Source organism: Lemur catta, chromosome 16, assembly GCF_020740605.2.
Source record: "Lemur catta isolate mLemCat1 chromosome 16, mLemCat1.pri, whole genome shotgun sequence".
Taxonomy (NCBI): domain Eukaryota; kingdom Metazoa; phylum Chordata; class Mammalia; order Primates; family Lemuridae; genus Lemur; species Lemur catta.
Window position 1 is genome coordinate 25,588,269 of NC_059143.1, and position 18,146 is coordinate 25,606,414.

The window sequence follows — 18,146 nt, forward strand, 5'->3', positions numbered from 1 at the left end:
TAGAATAATTGGATGGAAAAATCTATTTCCATGAGAGCATTTGCGAAGGATTCAAAATAGGAAAGTTTACAGGCTCTTCTCTTTGCCTGTCACATACAGAGGAAGTCTTTGCTTATACCGATCCCAGGAGGCAGAACCAACTCCAGGTTGGGAGGTAACCAAATTAAACCCCCTTGTTAACTGTGTGTGGTAGAGGATAAGTTTCTAAAAGTAGTTAGATTGTATAGGGCCATAAATGCCAAAAGTGGAACTTGGAATTTTTATCTTGAAACTGATAGGGAATCACTGAAGACTTTTAAAAAAGAAAGGAGGGAAGGTGGAACTAGTGGTGAAATGTCAGATATGTTGAGAAGCAAGGAAGCCTCTCCAAAGAACCTCATGAAGTAGGTATGAGAGGAAGAAGTATGTCTGCAGTAGGGTGTGAGGAGTGAGAAGGACATACATGTCCTCTTGTGAAATGAACATGTATGATTACCAAATCAGACAGACAGGGAGCAGGGTAAAGGGGTTCTGAGGATTCAAAACTAAGTGGTGGTTATAAGTTCAGCTCAGGCAGGAGATCTGGAAAGAGAGCCAAGTAGGGAAGTAGCTTCATCATTAAATTCACTGTGTATGGTCTAAACCCATGGTGGCAACCTACTTTCTGCTTCTGCCTCTGGTCTGTTTATTCAGTAAGTGGGAGAATGCAGTGATAAATATAGACACCATGCCACAGGCTCACATTTTTACAAGGTGCTTCTGGAAACCTGAATGGAGATGTGGTGCTTTGAGTTGCTTCCATGGCAACTCTCCCCATGGAAAATGGGCGTGATCTGCAGTGGAGGCCTATTCTTTTCTGCTGATGTTTCTGTCACTACCACATGGGGTCAGGTTTGTTGTGGAGGACAGGTTCCCTCTACTCTCATATTCCCCAGCTGACTTGGGGCATGCCTGAGGATAGGAGGGAGGGCAAGAGTCTCTTTTCAGGGACACTTACCAGCTCCTAATTAACGGTTTCCAACCAGTCATGTAGTCTTGTGGCTTATGGCACAAAGTTTAGGTTCTGAGTTTTTAAAAGATCTTTAGCTTTTGATACTTGAAAATCAGACTTAGAAGGCTCATAAGCTTTCCTTCTTCTGGTTATTTTCTCTGCCATGGGCTTACAAGTCGATTTTGAAACTCAGTACTTGAGCACTGATTCTTCCTGTCCTGCATTCCTGCCCAGCAAAGTATGACACAAGTGATGCTCTGTGACGTCCAAGACTAGGTTTTAAAACTGCCATACCCTTCTGCCAGCTCTTTAGGGATTATTGAGCTTAGACTCCAGCTGCCATACTGAGGGGTCCCAGGCCACATGGGGAGGGCTTGTGAAGGTGTTGCAGCCAGATCCCCAGCTGTGAGATCCCAACCAAAAGGCAACATCAGCCACCAGACATGAAACTGAGGAAGCCTTTAAGAGGACTTCAGTAGTCAGCCACCTTCTGACTACAGCTGCATGAGAGACAATAAGTGAAACCCACCTGGCTGCGCCCAGTCAACCTCCAGAATGACAAGAGATAACTGTAAAATGATTTGTGGTGTTTTAATCCACTAAGTTTGGGGGTGATTTCATTATGCAGCCGCCGAGAACCAACAGGGTGTTGCTGTTATCTATTACTGCATAAAACTCATTACAAAATGGTTACTTTAGGTAAATATCTCGTGGTTTTGTGAATCATGAATCTAGGAAGGTGTTGGCCAGGCAGTTTTCTGGTCCATATGTCCATATAGTGTCAGCTGTGGTTGCTGGGGCTGCAGAATGCTTCTTCAGTCACATCTTTGGAGCCGTGGTACTCTATGTGGCCTCTCCCTCCCCCCATGATGTCTCATCCTCCGGGTCTCTCCACATGGTGTGTACTCCCCTAGCATGGTGGTCCCTGAGTAGTCGAACTTCTCACAGGGCAGCTGACTTTTAAGAAAATGAGGCAGAAGCTGCCATTCATTGTAAAGTCTAGGCCAAGAACTGGTTGGCATCCATTTCTACCAAAATCTATTGATCAAAGCTGCCACGAGGATATGGGGATTCTAGAGAAGGAGAAATAACTCCAACCTCTGAAAGGGAAGAATAACAAAAAAAAAATTATAGCCACAGGGGACAAGGAAAGAACCTAGGTTTATGTCTCAAAATGTTACCTTGTAAATCTTATTATGTCTGTTTTATGGATGAAGAAGCTTAAAGTAAGCTAAAAAAATAAGTTAGGTAATTTGGCCAAGGTTACACAACTTGTAAGTACCAGCACCTGGATTCAAACCCAAGTCTGTATTAATCCAAACCATGAACTCTTTGTACTTTGCTACTTGTTTCTTCTGTGCAAATATAATAAATGTATAATTTATACTATATTTTTTATTTTTATTTTTTTTGAGACAGAGTCTCACTCTGTTGCCTGGGCTAGAGTGAGTGCCATGGCGTCAGCCTAGCTCACAGCAACCTCAAACTCCTGGGCTCAAGTGATCCTACTTGCCTCAGCCTCCCAGGTAGCTGGGCCTACAGGTATGCACCACCATGCCTGGCTAATTTTTTCTATATATATTTTAGCTGTCCAGATCATTTCTTTCTATTTTTAGTAGAGACAGGGTCTCGCTCTTGCTCAGGCTGGTCTTGAACTCCTGACCTTGAGCGATCCACCCACCTCGGCCTCCCAGAGTGCTAGGATTACAGGCGTGAGCCACCGCGCCCAGCCTTATATTTTCTTAATTTTAAAGCACTATCTTTGATAAGATGATACCATCCCCCTGCCCTCACACACATTGCAGCTCTAATTTTATTAATAGAAAATCCTAGAGAAATATTCCAAATGGCCTGATTTGGGTCACAGGCCTCTCTCTGAACCAATCCTTAGGAGCCAGGAGAATGGAATATTATAATTGGCAAGCTCTGCTTAGAAGCACATGGTTGGAAGAAACAAACAAAATAATATTCATTATACATGCTCTTTGTACTATATGCCATTACTTGTCATTTATGACGATTCCATTGTATCCTCGAAGGCTGATAGGATCCTCCCTGAAGAGTTTGGAGCTGTGGGCTGCTGGGAAGGGTATGAGGACAGGCTGTGTAGGGGAGATAATCCTAAGAATTGATTCGAGATCTGTCATCTGACTATTGACTCAGTATGTCTCATGTTAAGACTAAGATCCCTTTGGTTTTCCTAGGGGTCTGATTCCATTATAGAGAAATGAAATGGAAGCTTCCTGAGGGTGACCCATTATGTTTTTGTGTGCTACACTCTGTAGTTGGACCCCATCTGCATGTTCTAGGGATGTTGAGTGAATATGAACTGAGAACAGGAAGATACTTGGCATTCTAAGCACTTGAGGAAACAAAATATAAGCTCTAATTAAAACATTTCTGATGGAAACTTAGTCTTACTTCATGATTTCCAGTTGTATTCTTTTTTTTTTTCCTCTAATGAAGTAGACTGCTTTAATTTTCTTTTTAAAAATTGTATTTGGATGAGGTCAGAAATTGAGGAATTTCTCTTCCATTACTCACACTGCTTCCCAGCTGCCGGCCTCATGTTCCCCTGACACGCTGTGGAGGAGCCGTAGTAAACCATAGCTCTGCCGAGGTGCACTCTGCGCTTGACAGAGAAGATCCTTCCTCCCAGTGTCCCTTAGTGCCACTTGGTGGCCTGGATTTTCTGTGGCTCTGACTCTCTGGAGTCCCCACATACCTGAGAGAACAATGGTTTTCCCACCTTCTTGCAGCTTCATGTTTATATTAAGGAGTCTCTTCACTCAGTTTGCACTTTTTAACATCAAAGTCAGAAATAAAGCCCAGTGGGTTAGTTGACTTTTGAGAGCCCTAACGGAATCTTTTCTTGATTATTTATTTGTTAGTGGTACTTCATTTCTCTTGCCACCCAACTGAGCCCAAGGTGCCTTTTATCACTTTTTAGTTTCCTACCAAGTCACTTCAACAAGATGCATTTTATTTTAACATGGAAATAAAGTAGGGAAAGGAAATAAAGGAATTTCATAAATTTGGACATAGACACATTTTATGAGAGCATTCAAACAGGCATGTCTGTAGCTGGATGCTTGAATTATAACAGTCTTGGCATAGTGAAAATGAAAGCAGATTTTAGCTTTGAATACAAATACCAAAAAAAGCCTGCGGTTTCCTTTCCCTCCAGAAGGTATCAAAGCAATGGACATTGCTAGTCGAGGCTTACTCAGAAATAAAATAGCTAATCACTATAAATAACTGTGAGAAAATCATTCCTCTTTCTATTAATCATAGAAACTAACCCCAAATCCTAGTATTTTTTCCTCCCTCCCCCTCCCTTTTCCTTAACCATAATTTACAGCTCCTAGTCCTCCATTTCTTCCAATCCCTCACCCCCACAAATACTACTCTCTGGTATAGCTTCCCATCCCTTGCTGCTTTTTCTTCTCTCTGCTGCTCAGCCTTTTTCTGGCTTTATCTCCTTGCTCCCTCCGTGGAATTGCCTTTGTGGCAGCAATCTCTTGCCTCTGTGTCCTCTGCTGTCTCATCCCTGCAGCTCCCACCTCTGGATCCTGCATTCTGTTGCCAGGTTAATCAGACCCTAGTGGAAGGCAGACTGAGCCAGTGAGGAAGAATGATGTTTTTGACATCCAGCAGGTGTGTTCGTGCCCAGCTCTACCACTTCCTGGCTGGTGATCTGGCTAAATTATTGAACTAGTTACCTCTTCTGACAAATGGGACTTAGAATAGCCCCTTTCTCATACATTTCTGTGAGGATTAAAATACCTGCTTATTGTGAGCATAGCACTTGACCCATAAAGCATACTCAAATATTAGGGGTTGCTATTACCATGATTATAGACTATTCCACATCTTTGCCGACATTGCCAACACTCCTACAAATGAATGGTTTTTAACTTTTGTTTTAAGCCAAAGTCTTTACAATGGTCTTTCAAAACCCTGCACATTCTGGTCTCTGGTCTTTCTGACCTCATCTTCTACAACTGTCTCCCCCATCCCCACAAAACACACATACCCCACACACTCACTCTGCTGCATATACATAACCTAATTTCCTTGTTGTTCCTCGAACAAGTCATGCTTCCACCTCAGGGCCTTTGCACTTGCTGTTGTCTCTGCCTGGAACATTCTTCTTTCTGATATCCCTTGTGTCATTGGTTAAATATCACCTTCTCAGGAATGTTTACCCTGGTCACCCCATTTAAAATTATAACATACTTCCTCTGTACTCTTTGTGCCCATTTCCTGATTTATTTAACCCTATAGTATTTTCCACCATCTGACACACACATACTTTCCTTGTTTATCATCTATCTCCTCACACCTCTATGTATACACACTCACACACTCGAGTGTAAGTTCCATGAAGGCAGAAAATTTTGTCTATACATTTCTTTCTCTCCAATACCTAATTGTTCCTGGCACTTCGTAAGTGCTTGATAAATAGTTGTTAGATGAATGATTGTGCCCCAATTCAAATATTCCTACCTTCGTGAAGCTTTTCATAGTTTCCCCCAAGCATGGTTACTTTCTTTTCTACTTTCCTGTGATACTTAATACATTCTTTTATCATGACATTATCATATTGCATTTTTATGGTAAACATATTTAAAGCTCTTAAATTTAACCAAATGGCATAATTCAAACGCATGTTTTTATTTAATAGACTGAAACTGCACACTGCACAGGTTTGACTGAATGATTACAGAAATCACAATGCTCTGTGTTTTTAAATTGCATTCACATCATGTTCTATGAGTCGTACCACAAAATTAAATCCAAGCTTGCGAAAAACCTAAGGAAAAGCAAATTAGAAAATAAATTCCAACACACAGAGAAGTCTTATTAGATGGCGTGTTCTGTGTTTTTACAGGATGTGAAACCTTGCTATTTCGCTAGCAAATAGGAGACTTGCAACATTCTGCCTTCTGAACACATCAGCATAGCCTTAAAGGTGGTTGATAAATAACCTGCAAAGATAAGTAATATCAAAAGTCAGTTCCGGAGAAACATACTTGTGTACGTTGGTTTTGAAAAGGGCTTTCTTCATCTGGGGTAAAGCATTATTTACCAATTTTTCTTAAATTAAACACTATTACTTAAAGCCAGGAGGCATGACTATATCATAAAATTTTCATCAGATCCAGAGGAAGAACTAATAAAATCTTCCTATGCCTTTGTGTTAAAGATAGTGAGCAAGGACCAATCTCAAATACATCTGTGTGTCACCAGTGCAATTTCAGGACCAGCCCCACTGGCTGACCAATCATGTTATTTATTCACTGCTGTCATTTTGGGTGCAGAGCATATTTTCAGTCACTGGTAACCTGTCCTTGCTATTCTCCACTGGAAAATATCTTAGGACATATGCATGGGAGCAATGACTTGTCCTGGGGCAGAGGAGGTGACTGCTAAGTGGAATCTTCTGTCTGTATTTGAGGTGATAACGATCTAAGGAGGCCCCCATGTAAGGTGGTGTGACAGCTGTGGATGCCTTTGACAGCAGTGATTATCAGCTTCAGTGAACACATTTTAACCTGGAAAAGGCATTCATGATGAGCAGGTGTTTCTGGGATTGAATCAGGATTAACATCCATTCCTGGCTAGAGAATTTGTATCTTCTCTGCTATCATATTTTGGATTTCTCAAATTCAAGACAATGCAAAAATCCCTGTTCTCTTGAGGAAGCGGAGAGACAATGATTTCTGTCAATATGCAATTATTTGTGCTCTCTGGCCTAAGTTGTAAGAGAAACTGATTGTGTTCTAACCTAGGAACTCTGAAAATTAAAATTTGAGTTAGTGCCCAGTTCAGTCTTCCCCGATTGGACCTGCTGCTGGTTTCCTTTTTGCTCATTGTTCTGAAGTCTCTGGTTCTGTGGCCTTTGGGTCTTAGAAATCCTGCTCTCCAAACATGCATTTTAAATATTTGTTTACTTTTTTTTTTTTTTTTTTGGTGGATCCTGACTTCCCTAGACTGGAAGCCTAAATGTAGGATCAGTTCATCTGATGCCTAACAGGTGCTTATTGATTAACATCTTCTTCGAATAATCCTGCGAACTTTTTTTTTTTTTCTTTGAGACAGAGTCTCACTTTGTTGCCTGGGCTAGAGTGAGTGCCGTGGCGTCAGCCTAGCTCACAGCAACCTCAAACTCCTGGGCTTAAGCGATCCTACTGCCTCAGCCTCCCGTGTAGCTGGGACTACAGGCATGTGCCACCATGCCCGGGTAATTTTTTCTATATATATTTTTAGTTGTCCAGATAATTTATTTCTATTTTTGCTAGAGATGGGGGGTCTCGCTCAGGCTGGTCTCGAACTCCTGACCTCGAGCGATCCACCCGCCTCGGCCTCCCAGAGGGCTAGGATTACAGGCGTGAGCCACCGCGGCCCGGCCCCTGCGAACTTTTTAATGCAAATAATTGTTGATTCCCATCAGTTGCTGATAATATATATGACGCTTGATTTAGTATGTCCTCCTTCCTTCAATATCGGTCACAACATTCCTGCTTTTACAAAGGATTGCAGGTTTTCCTACTCGTTGAAAGATTTGTTTATCTTCAGTAGTCATTGATGGGTCTAACCTGAAATCTAGCCTCTTAAAAATTCCTTGAGAACACCTTATCAAATCTAGTAAACACTTCTCTGCCTATATCTGATTCAAACTTTCTGGGACATTTGGCCCTTGAGATGTCCTCCTCCCCTGTGAAAACTGCTTCTCCCCTGGGCCCACTGAAATTACTCCGACCTATGATTTGCCCCACTAAGCAAAATCCTTCAAAGTCTTTTATCACTCAGCCTTTAAAAGGGTTCCATCTCTTTCTCCCTGAATGAGAGCACCCACAGCTGCAATGATCACCTATGAGATAATTTCCTCCACGTGATGCATTATCGCCAAGTCAAACGTATCTCATGAGATAAAGACCTATATATTCTCTTATTCAACAAATACTTAATGAACACTCACTATGTGTGAAGCATGTTGACTACTAGGATGTCCTATAGGTACTTCTCTGTGTCCAAAACACATTATGAGAAACTTTCTTCTAAAAGAACAATTTAATCTGTATTCCCTAGCTTGATAAATGCTACCATTATCTATTTGGTCACCCAAGCCATAAACTTGAGATTCAATTGAGATGTCTTTTTCTCCTTCACTACCCACCCTAACTCCCACCAAGGATTGTGTCCACACTCAGTCACCAAATTCTAAGAGGTATACCTTCTGAATATCTCCAATTCTACAACCCCTTGGTCTCTGTTTTAGTTCAGGTCTTTACCACATTTTGCTCATTTTGATCTTCAATATATCTTCCATACTATGGTCAGCATTAGACCTTATTGATATGCAAATTTCACCATTAATTTCTCCTCCTGAAGCACTTCTTGGTTCCTGATCACCCTTAGAATTAAGGTCAAGCTCCTTAGCTTGGCCATAAGACCTTTCTGCACCTTGGTCCTTACCCCATCTCCTGCCGCTGTGTACTCTGTTCTCTGTCCATATGGAACAACCTGCTGTTTCCCAGAGATGTTACACCCTTTCCTACCTCTGTGCCTATGAATATCTCCCTGAAAAGCCCTTTATTTTCCCTCTATTCTGCCATTCCTCTTTTAAATGGCAATATAGCATGCGATCTTTTGGGCGGAGAAAAAACCTAATATCCAATCTTGGACAAGTTGCTTCTTCTCTTTGAGCCTCAGTTTTGTCATTAGGGTTATTATGAAAATCAAATGAGATACATGAATAAATGAATGAATTATACATTCATTGAGTGCCTAATACCTTCCAGGCCCTGTTCTAGGAACTGCAGATATAGCAGTGAACAAAACTGTTGAAGCCTCTGCCCTAAGGGACCTCATATTCTGTTTGGTGCATAAAAAGTAAACAAAAATATCAGTCACTCAGGACTTTAGGTATACTTTTCAGACATGCTTCTCAGTTTCCATTCTGAGTTAAGTACTCATCTTCTAAGGCCCCATACCACCCTATGCAGTACCATTATTACAGCACTTATGTTGTAATTTTGTTATAATTGCCAATTATTTTTACCTTGCTCACCCACAACCCTGGGAGTTTCTTTAGGTGAGAGCCTTAGTCTTTTTCCCTTGTTTTACCAGATCCTAGTACACAAGAAAGCCACTTTTAAGCATTAAATTAATGGATATTTTAGGGTGTGCCTAACATATTATTTAAAAATAATAACATTTACCACTAAGAGCATTTGCTATATAGCCAGATACTGTGTTAAGTGCTTTAAATACAGTATGTAATTTAATCTCCACAATAACACTTTGAAACCAGTATGATTACATCTATTTTATAGATGAGGAAACTAAATCTTATAAATACAAGGTGATTTGCCAAGGTGAGCAGGTGGTGAAGTCAAGCCAGGACCCAGGTCTGCCTGACTCCAGGGCCCCTTCTTTAATCCTGATGCTTGGTGAGAAGAGCCATTTTTCCATGGGCAATTGGAGATGTGGGGCAGTGGTCAGCACACACTTCATTTTCGGTATACCTGTGTACACAGGACAAAACCTTAATCCACAGTCATATATACAATGACATTTTAGCTTAGTTTTTTTTTTTTTTCCTGTGATGATGTGGGTGATTCTCCCCACCCTGCTGGGGAGTGAGGAACCCGAAACAGTTTTAAATTTGCTAGGTCACAATATTATAGTCTCTTCCAGTTTAGACCATCTCTTGGGTGAATATTCAGTCTTTGAGATGTCCTTCATTTCCCTAGCCCCTCTGCAAGATTGTATCTGGAGGAATAGGTGAGTGAAGCTTATAGAAATGAAAAAGATAGGGAGAGTAGGGGCCTCCCTAGGTCCCTGGTCCTTGGGTTTGTAATATCTGAGTCTGGTGAGCAGTAGCTGGTCTGAGCCCATCTGTGAGTATTCTGCTGGTGGCCTGTGCCGAACCCTGTGGCTGCAATCTCTCTCTACAGGCTTGGCTCTGGCTCCGTGTAGCTTCCTCGGAGCTGGTTATTTCTCCTATTCAGGCTCTGCTTTAAATGTTCCACCCCGCGGACCCAGGTAAATATCCCTTTGCCTCTGTTGTGAAGACATTTCTTCATGACACCCTTACCACCACCACTGTAAACTTAGTTCTCTGACAGCAACATTCACTGGACCTCCTGCTATGCCCTTATAGGGCAGAGAGAAATTTCTAGATACCTTCCATATTGCATGCCAGCAAAAGGAGATGCTGAGAGTGAAATGTAAGGCTACCTTTTCCCTAATCATACCAGGCCACTGGTTTTAGTCTATACTGTGATGTGGCTGCATTTTGTTTGGGAAGACCCAACTGTTTAAGGCAGCTGTTTCCTAGAGTTTCAAATGGGAAATGAAGCAAAAGAAAGTCCCTCAGGCTTTGTTCTTAGCCTATCCACCACTGCCTTCTGGGACTTGAGCCTGGAGAACTGGGTATGGAAGACTCCCTGCCTTGTCCTACCTCATCCTCTTCTTCCTACACTCAGCTGGGGCTGGAAAGAGTGGGCTCTTCCCTCCCTCTACTTGCCTTTTCTGCATTTTCCCTATATCACATTATCCTCCTTCTCAAAGTGGAATTTGCCCTCCCCTTTTCCCTAGGGCTAAACTGGAGAATGGCTGCCAGGTAACCTGATTTATGGAGAGAGGAATGAAAACACATCTGTTTAATATTTTCAAATTATTACCCCTGTTACCCCTGCATCTCAGAGGGTAATCACTGGTCTCTGGAGCTCTCTGGGTCCCTTTATAGTAGCGTGGCTCAGAGCAGTCGTAGAGGAAGATTTACGGGGCTCTTAGATACCTTCTTCACCTGACTCACAACCCCTCCCTTTTCAGCCCATCATCCCAAATTCTTGGCCGTTATCCCCTCCTTCACGAGCAGCCTAGAAACAAAGTGGGAGTACTCTATCCACAAAATCAGTTGGTATAATCAATGCACTGTACATTCAAATTCTGACAAATTTTAGTACCCATAACACCAATTATGTCTAACATATTACTTAAATATGGCATCATGGAAAAGTAAGCTGTACCAAAGAACCCAAATTGAGAGGGCATACTCTGAAAACATTACATATTTGATTTGTAGACTGTGCCTTTTAACTTCAGATTGTCCCCAAGAAAGGGGAAGCTTTGTGAAAGGGAACAAATTAGTAAGGAAATTGACAACAGTGGGTCAAATGACCGAAATAGTAAGAGGAAGCATGGATCTTTGTAGGAATGACTACACTTTCATGCCCACTTAGCTTATTGTGCAACATGAGGCTTGGTATCTTGTACTTAGATATTTATCTGTGTACCTTGTAAGTTCTTAGATCAGGATTGGATCCTGATTGTATGAGAAAAAAATTCTCATGTAAACTGAGATGTGGATGACGGAATCAACTTGTGCACTAAGAACTAGCTGGAGAAACAGAAAATAAAATTATTAAAACATTAGCCCAAAAGGAAAGTATAAAACAGGAAGAAAAAAAAAAGGGGGCCCCCTAGTTTGAGATTTTCTTTACCATCTGGGTTGTAAAACATTCTATTCTAATTCCACAAGCTTGACACCAGAAATAACTTATTACCAGGGATATATGCTGGAGAATTGTCAGAAATGACAAAGTATTTAGTTGTTTTTAATATCATCACAAAACAATAAAGCTAATAAACCATACAATGATGTGAAGGAGCAAGCCATAGCTAGTACTTTCCGTCACGTATATTTATGCTGTGTCTTCTACACCCCAATTCTTTCTTCTCACCTCACAAAAGGTCAGAGGTCACTGCTAATAAGCATTGTGGGGTCTGTTCAGAGTTTATAATCTAATTCATAGACTGCACTATACTAACAATTCTGTTCACAGCTATCTTTTCACAGTGGTTATGTTGGGAATGTACATGAAGTATTTGACTTTTGCCTTGATTTATAATATTTATTGAGCTCACATTATACACAGATCACTACTGTCCAGTCATGTAGATAAATGCATGTTACTTGGAAGTTCCAGTTTACCACTTCCTAGCTATGTGACCTTAAGCAATTTACTTAATCTTACTAGTTTTACTCATCTTTAAAATGGGGATTATGATAGTACCTGTCCCATAGCCAATGAATTTGAAAGCTGCATTGCAAGGATATAGAACAGCTTAAATGTTGAGAGCTTCCAAATACCAAACGAGGCGATCACTTGTTTAATTCAAATAGAAATAGAATAAATGGCAAGGAATCAGTGATCTGTAACAGGAAGCAGTTTAAAGAATTTGAATTGGGAGGTCTTGGGTAACTGTGATGTTCTAAAATGGTGGTTACCTTTTTTTAAAAAAAAATTGTCTTTGGAGATTCTTTTGCATAGAAAATATCATAATTTTCAATCTTTAATCCTCAGATTATTAAGGGCCACATTGATTAGAAGGAAGTACAGCTTCCTTTTAGGTTTTAAGGTTTTTTTGGCTCATTTTGGGGAGGAGGTTGCTGCTATTTGGAGAACAGGGGAGGAAGCCAGAAATATTAACCCCTTAGTCTGATACCTTTTCCAGAAGCTGGCCACCAGGTCGTTTTAGATTTTTCTGAAACCTGACCAGGTTTAATTTTCATGGCATCAGAACTTGGTATTGAAGGAGTTAAAGGGTCTCCCACACCCCTTTGCATGAATCCTTCTTTTGTGTACACAGCTGCAGTTAGAGCACGGGTCGGAAAGGAAATGGTTAGAGGAAGAGCTAGTTTTCAGACAAGGCGAGTCGGCGAGGGGGGCTGCGGGGCGGCCTGGGGTTTTACATGCCAGATGTAGGCCTGCCCTGGTGCCTGCCTGGAGCTGCTGGCGTGGTCACCCCCGCGGCCCTGTGCGAATTGAGGCGAGGTGATGAGTTAGCGGGTTGCTACGGTGACGGGCCGGCCACGTGACCAGGGTGCTGCTGCCGGCGCTCTGACGTCAGCGGCCGGAGGGCGGGGACGCAGGAGGGCGGGGCGGAGCGGGAGCTGGGAGAAGCGAGCGAGCAGGCGGCGGGCTCGGTCTGTGCGCGGAGCAGGCGAGCGAGCGGGAAGACACAGCCACCTTCCTCCTCAGCCAGCCCACCGCGGTTTGTTCCTTTTCTCGGGAGTGCGCCAATGCCTGGGCCGACCCAAACCCTGTCCCCAAATGGCGAGAACAACAACGACATCATCCAGGATAATAACGGGACGATCATTCCCTTCCGGAAGCACACAGTGCGCGGGGAGCGTTCCTACAGGTAATGGGGCCGGCACCCGGAGCAGCCGGGACCGCCGGGGGGGCGCGCGGAAATCCGGCCCGTTATATAATGGAGCAGACACCGCCTGCGACCCCGGCTGCAGGCGTGCATTTGTGAAGGCGGTTGTGATTATTTGATATCTGATTCCATGTGTCATGTTGGGTAGGCATTGAGGCTTCACGATTGCAGATGGAAAGCATTTTGTGAATAGGTTTGCTGCCTGCGAGGGGTCTCCCTTCATCTCTTTCCTTCCACATTGATAAAAATGCATGCTGTTTTTTCTCCCTGTCCAAAGAGACAGACTGTAGCACTTCCTTTCCTCCTTCCCTTTTAGATTTTAAAGGAGCCATGAGGTAGCTGTGCCTAAAGGCAGAAAACGGGAGGATGGAGAGAAAAACGTTTGCGCTTAACCTGGAGAGTGTGCAGGAAAGATGGAATCCTCTAGATTAAGCTGCAGTCTGTGATGTTAAACCGCCAGATTGATGGAGCTTTGTAAGAATTCTGCTCGCTGATTGGTGCAAGGATTGACAGCAGAGGTCACAGTGTCAGACATTCACCAAAATTTTCTCCATAGAACCCTACGTTTATTAGAAAGAGACTGGACTGCAAAGGACCTGAAAAAAAAAAAACCAAAAACTGGGCGCTGTTATGCGTTTTCTTAGGAGTTTATGGCCACCGCCTGGGTGGGGGAGCCCTTCCTTCTTATTTACACTAGGAAGGTAATTCCTGGTGTTTGCTAAGGTCTGATTTGAGGATGGGACTGATGATCTTGGTCATTGTATTGTGAGCCTTTTGATTAATGAGTTGGCCTGTACGGTTGGCATCATTTTTACATTAACATATCTGGCAATATGTTCTAGCAGATAAGCTCATTAAAATTGTTTGCATTGTTTGATAAGGATAACAATGTAATGGAGAATGCAGCTAGAGTCTTATGCAGCTCAAGGCCAGATTCAGAGGGAGACTGATAGCTTCGGACATATTTCCTCTGAAGTTCTTTTGTACTGGGGTAGTTATTTTTAAATGTTACCTTGATAACCAGTAACAATGCTTTTGCTTTGAGGCAGAGCACTCATACCTCTAAGGCGCATCCTTTCAGCTGGTGAGCAACAGGAAATAGCTCTTTTTTTTTTTTAAAGCCTTCATCTAAACATTCAGGTCATATTATGGGTAGAATACTCTGTGTATATAAATGTTGCATATCATAAAATAAGACCAAAAGTACCTAACTTCCTTTCTCTTTGACCAAAGAAATGCACTGTTGACGCAAAAAAAATTATAAGCAAACTTTGCCCTGTGGTCTCTGGCAGTTATATAAATACTTGGAGTTAATTTTGGCTGTGCCCATGAAGTCACCAAAATCTCATGCGTTATGGTTCCAACTAATGTGTTGCAATTGCATCCTTACAGATTTCAAGTGCTTGTTATTCTTTTAATGGAAACCAAAATTGGTTCACAACTTCTGGACTCTCCTTTTGGAGCCCCTGTGATGGGAAAGTTGTGCTCCTTTTTTTCTTACTTCTTTACTTTTCTCCTCTGTGAACATCCCAAAGCCTAAAAATAGAATTTAAAAACAAAAAAACTTGAGTTGCTTTTAAATCTTATTTATTTGAACTGTTCTTATGGGTAATAAATTTGAAGTCCACATTTCCTAAATGATTTAATCCCTACTGTGTAGGTAGCAGTTGCTTTTAAGATGGAGTTCAAATGTTACCACATCGGCCAAAGGAAGCTGCCTAGTTGGGTTTTATTAGTCATATGAACTAAGTTGAAAATGGCAATGGAAAATCATTTGACACAAAGATTAAATGTTACCTTTTGGTGACAAATTATTGCTTTTAAATGAAACTTTATTTACATCTTTTTAATCCAGGTTATTACATCCATTTCCTGGATTATTTCTAGTTTGCTTTCTGAGTCCCTATAATGGTACCTGAAATTATATAAAAACAAACAAACTGAATTTTAATAAAGATCTGACTGAACAAATTCTTAAGCCACTAAGAGCATCATTGCATTTGTATTTGATATAATAGGATTACTGGATGCTATAGTGAGAGATGTCATAGGCTAAACGAAGAAGGAAGCCTCCAAAATTGCAATTGTATTGTATTATACAAAGGGTGCATATGGAGACAGACAGTTGATGTTTTCCTTGGTCTCCTTTTCTTTCAAAGTGGATGACCAATGTAATATAACTAACACTTATTTTCTTGGAGGGCATTGGAAAAGGAAAAATGTGACACATTTTTCTATCCAGGAGGCATTCCATCATTATTTTGGCATCCCAATACTGGAACAATATGGCCATTTAATTGCTGAGGAAACTTGGAAGGCAGTTTGAAAGTTAGAGTAGAGATTTAAGCATATAAAAGTTTTACTTTGGCTATAGGTTTGGTATAGCTCTCAACAATGACATGTGCTTGGAAGTTCTCTGTGAAGTCCCATGAGAGGGGCCTGGGGAAGCACCCCTGGCAAGATCAGAGGGAATTCTTTTCCTGGTTGCTTTACTGACTCCTAGGTAGGCACCCAGTAGGTCCTTTATCTTAGGCTTTGTTTTCTACCTTTGCTTGTTACATATAAAAATTTCTGGCCCCATTCTTAATAGAGATATTGTGAAGCTAACTTAAAACAAATAATTTCTTAAAAGGGCTATGTAAATGTGAGAAGAATGCTGGTATTGCTGAAAAGTTACACACCTCCCTTTGCTGGCAGCGCAGGTGAGAGGAGAACAGTATACCTAGAGCGTAGGACAGTGCTCCTGAGCACTGTTAATGGGTGAGCAGTCACTCTTTGGAGGGAACATTATTATTATAGCATTTGTACCAGGTTTGTAAATAAGTCAAATGTGGTTCCTGACCCAGATATCTTAACCCAGGTATCTGGTAGTGTAAACAGAGCTCATTTTCACAGCCTGGAGTAGAATGGGTGGTAACTCATTATTGAAACTAGTGTGCACTTTGATTAGTAAAGCAAGTGTCGTTTAGAGAATTATCCCTGGGTTAGCAATTGTAATTGAAAAGAGCAAGTAGTCCTCCCCGCCCGTACCTCCTGCCCCTGAAAAGAAAAGAGCCATGGGGACATGTTTCTGTGGCTCATGTTCACTACTCTGTGAATGTCCTCTCAGCCTCAGCTTCCTCACTGTGTTGATGAGCGCTAGAAATCCATATATTTTAAGAGCTGCTTAAAAAATAAATGTGGTGTGGGCCATCTAAGGTGACAGTCTTTAATTCACACAGCGGATGAGTTGTGCCCTGGATCTCCCTGGAGAGGATACTCCCCATAGCTCTGTTTCATGCAGATGCTAGTCGGAAATGAGATTTATTAACTGGCCCTCTGCCCACTGCATCTTTGTTTGCATACTGCCGCCTTTTAAGAATGAGTGTGTAAGTCGAGGGGACTGTTTCCACATGGGTGTTTGAACATGCAACTAACAGTAGCACATGTTTCTGAATACTTAAAAAAACAAAATTGCTTGGCCCCAGGAAATGGATTGTAAAGAAAGACCGAGCTAAGATTTAAGCCTAAAACACTGGCTGTAACATGCAACTTTGCCAATTTTAAAAAATGAACCATCGTTAAGGAAAACAAAGAGAAATACCTTGTGTATGTATACATATACACACATATACATACATATATATATATATATATATATATACACATAATAGAGTTGTGAAAGGATGTTCCATTCAATAGAAGCTGTTGTAACATGGCTCCCTTTTACCAGAATGTGAATTTCAGATCACATTTCCCAAAATAGCATCTATAGACAGCAAGAGTCTAGCTTCATGTATCTCTGTTATGTATGTATTAGTATCATATCAATATGGTCAAAGGAGGTTTTCAAAAATAGGGATTTTTGTTCTTAATATTTTTCTTAATGTTTGTAAAAATCAAAGAGTTACTTGATGTTTTTGTTAGGGATCCAACTTTGGAACTTCTTTTCTGGATTCTTTGGCAGAGCTTCTGTGAATGGGATGGTTTTGTGGGTGCTCTTGCCCTTGGGGAGGAGGCTCACCCCTGCTCTGGAGCTGGTTGCCGGGTATCTGTTTACAGTGCATTATCTTACAGAGCAGTGGTGTGAGATTGTCCTCTGGAATTTAGAAGGTTTATTTCCTTATGCAGCATTTTTTCTATGTTTGTAGGGACCTCTTCAAGCTGTAATGACTAATTTCTTAGATTAATGGAGGGCAAAATATTGGGACTAATCTAAATATTCCATTTGGTTTGGTAATTAATTGACAAATATTTGAGCGTTTACTCTGGCCAAGGTCTGTGCTGGAAGCCCCTTCAAGGACTTGGAGTCCTAACCTAGTAAAGTGAAACATGTAAACAGCTCATTTTCTAGCAGATTTACATTGCTGTCAATATTTTGCTTAGTCTGATAGCAAAAGTCATTTAGCCTTTCCTGAGCCCACAGTGACTCAAGAGAATAAAAAGATACCCTCAAGGCGGGAAACCAAAAATTTTGGTGGAAAGAGTGTAGGCTTTCAGGCAGAATTTTTATCAGCCAGGCCAGGGCATGCTGGGCAGTAGTTGAAAATAAAGCAGGGGCATTGAAACGCAGGCAGGGTATTAGCAACTTGGAAATAGGAAGCACCAAAAGCTTATAAACTGAAAAATAGCATGAGATGCATACTGGAATGAATCTTCTGTTTTGAAATGAGATTGAAAGGAAAATGGGGCCCACCAGTGCTCCCGCCCTGTGGAGTCCAGAATTACTAGAGAATACTTGATTTGCCATGAGAGAGCATGAGACTCCTAATGTGTAAGAATCAGGATAAGGTAGATAGATGTTCTCTGCCTCAGGGCATCTTTCCCTGAGTAGAAGCAGTGAGTGGGGCATGGCTCATAGTGGTACTGGTACTTAGCTCCGATGTGGCTGGCAGTCTCACTTTAAGGAGTGGCTAGTGTGGAGAGCTGACACTATTCTGATCCTCCCGAACTCAGA

The 18,146-nt window shown here is 41.6% G+C and overlaps 1 protein-coding gene across 6 annotated transcripts in view; it reads left to right on the plus strand.

Moving 5' to 3' along the window:
- MAPRE2 (microtubule associated protein RP/EB family member 2) overlaps positions 1-18,146 on the plus strand; it is a 135,738-nt gene that overhangs the window by 33,733 nt on the left and 83,859 nt on the right. Inside the window, exon 1 of one of the 6 annotated variants that reach the window (XM_045527834.1) lies at positions 12,900-13,192. The exons of 3 other annotated variants lie outside the window; for them this stretch is intronic. In XM_045527834.1, the coding sequence (XP_045383790.1) occupies positions 13,071-13,192 (122 nt within the window). In that variant the 5' untranslated portion in view covers positions 12,900-13,070. Of the gene's footprint in view, positions 1-12,899; positions 13,193-18,146 lie in introns of those variants that run through there. 2 more of the 6 variants (XM_045527836.1, XM_045527839.1) reach the window with 2 other exon arrangements.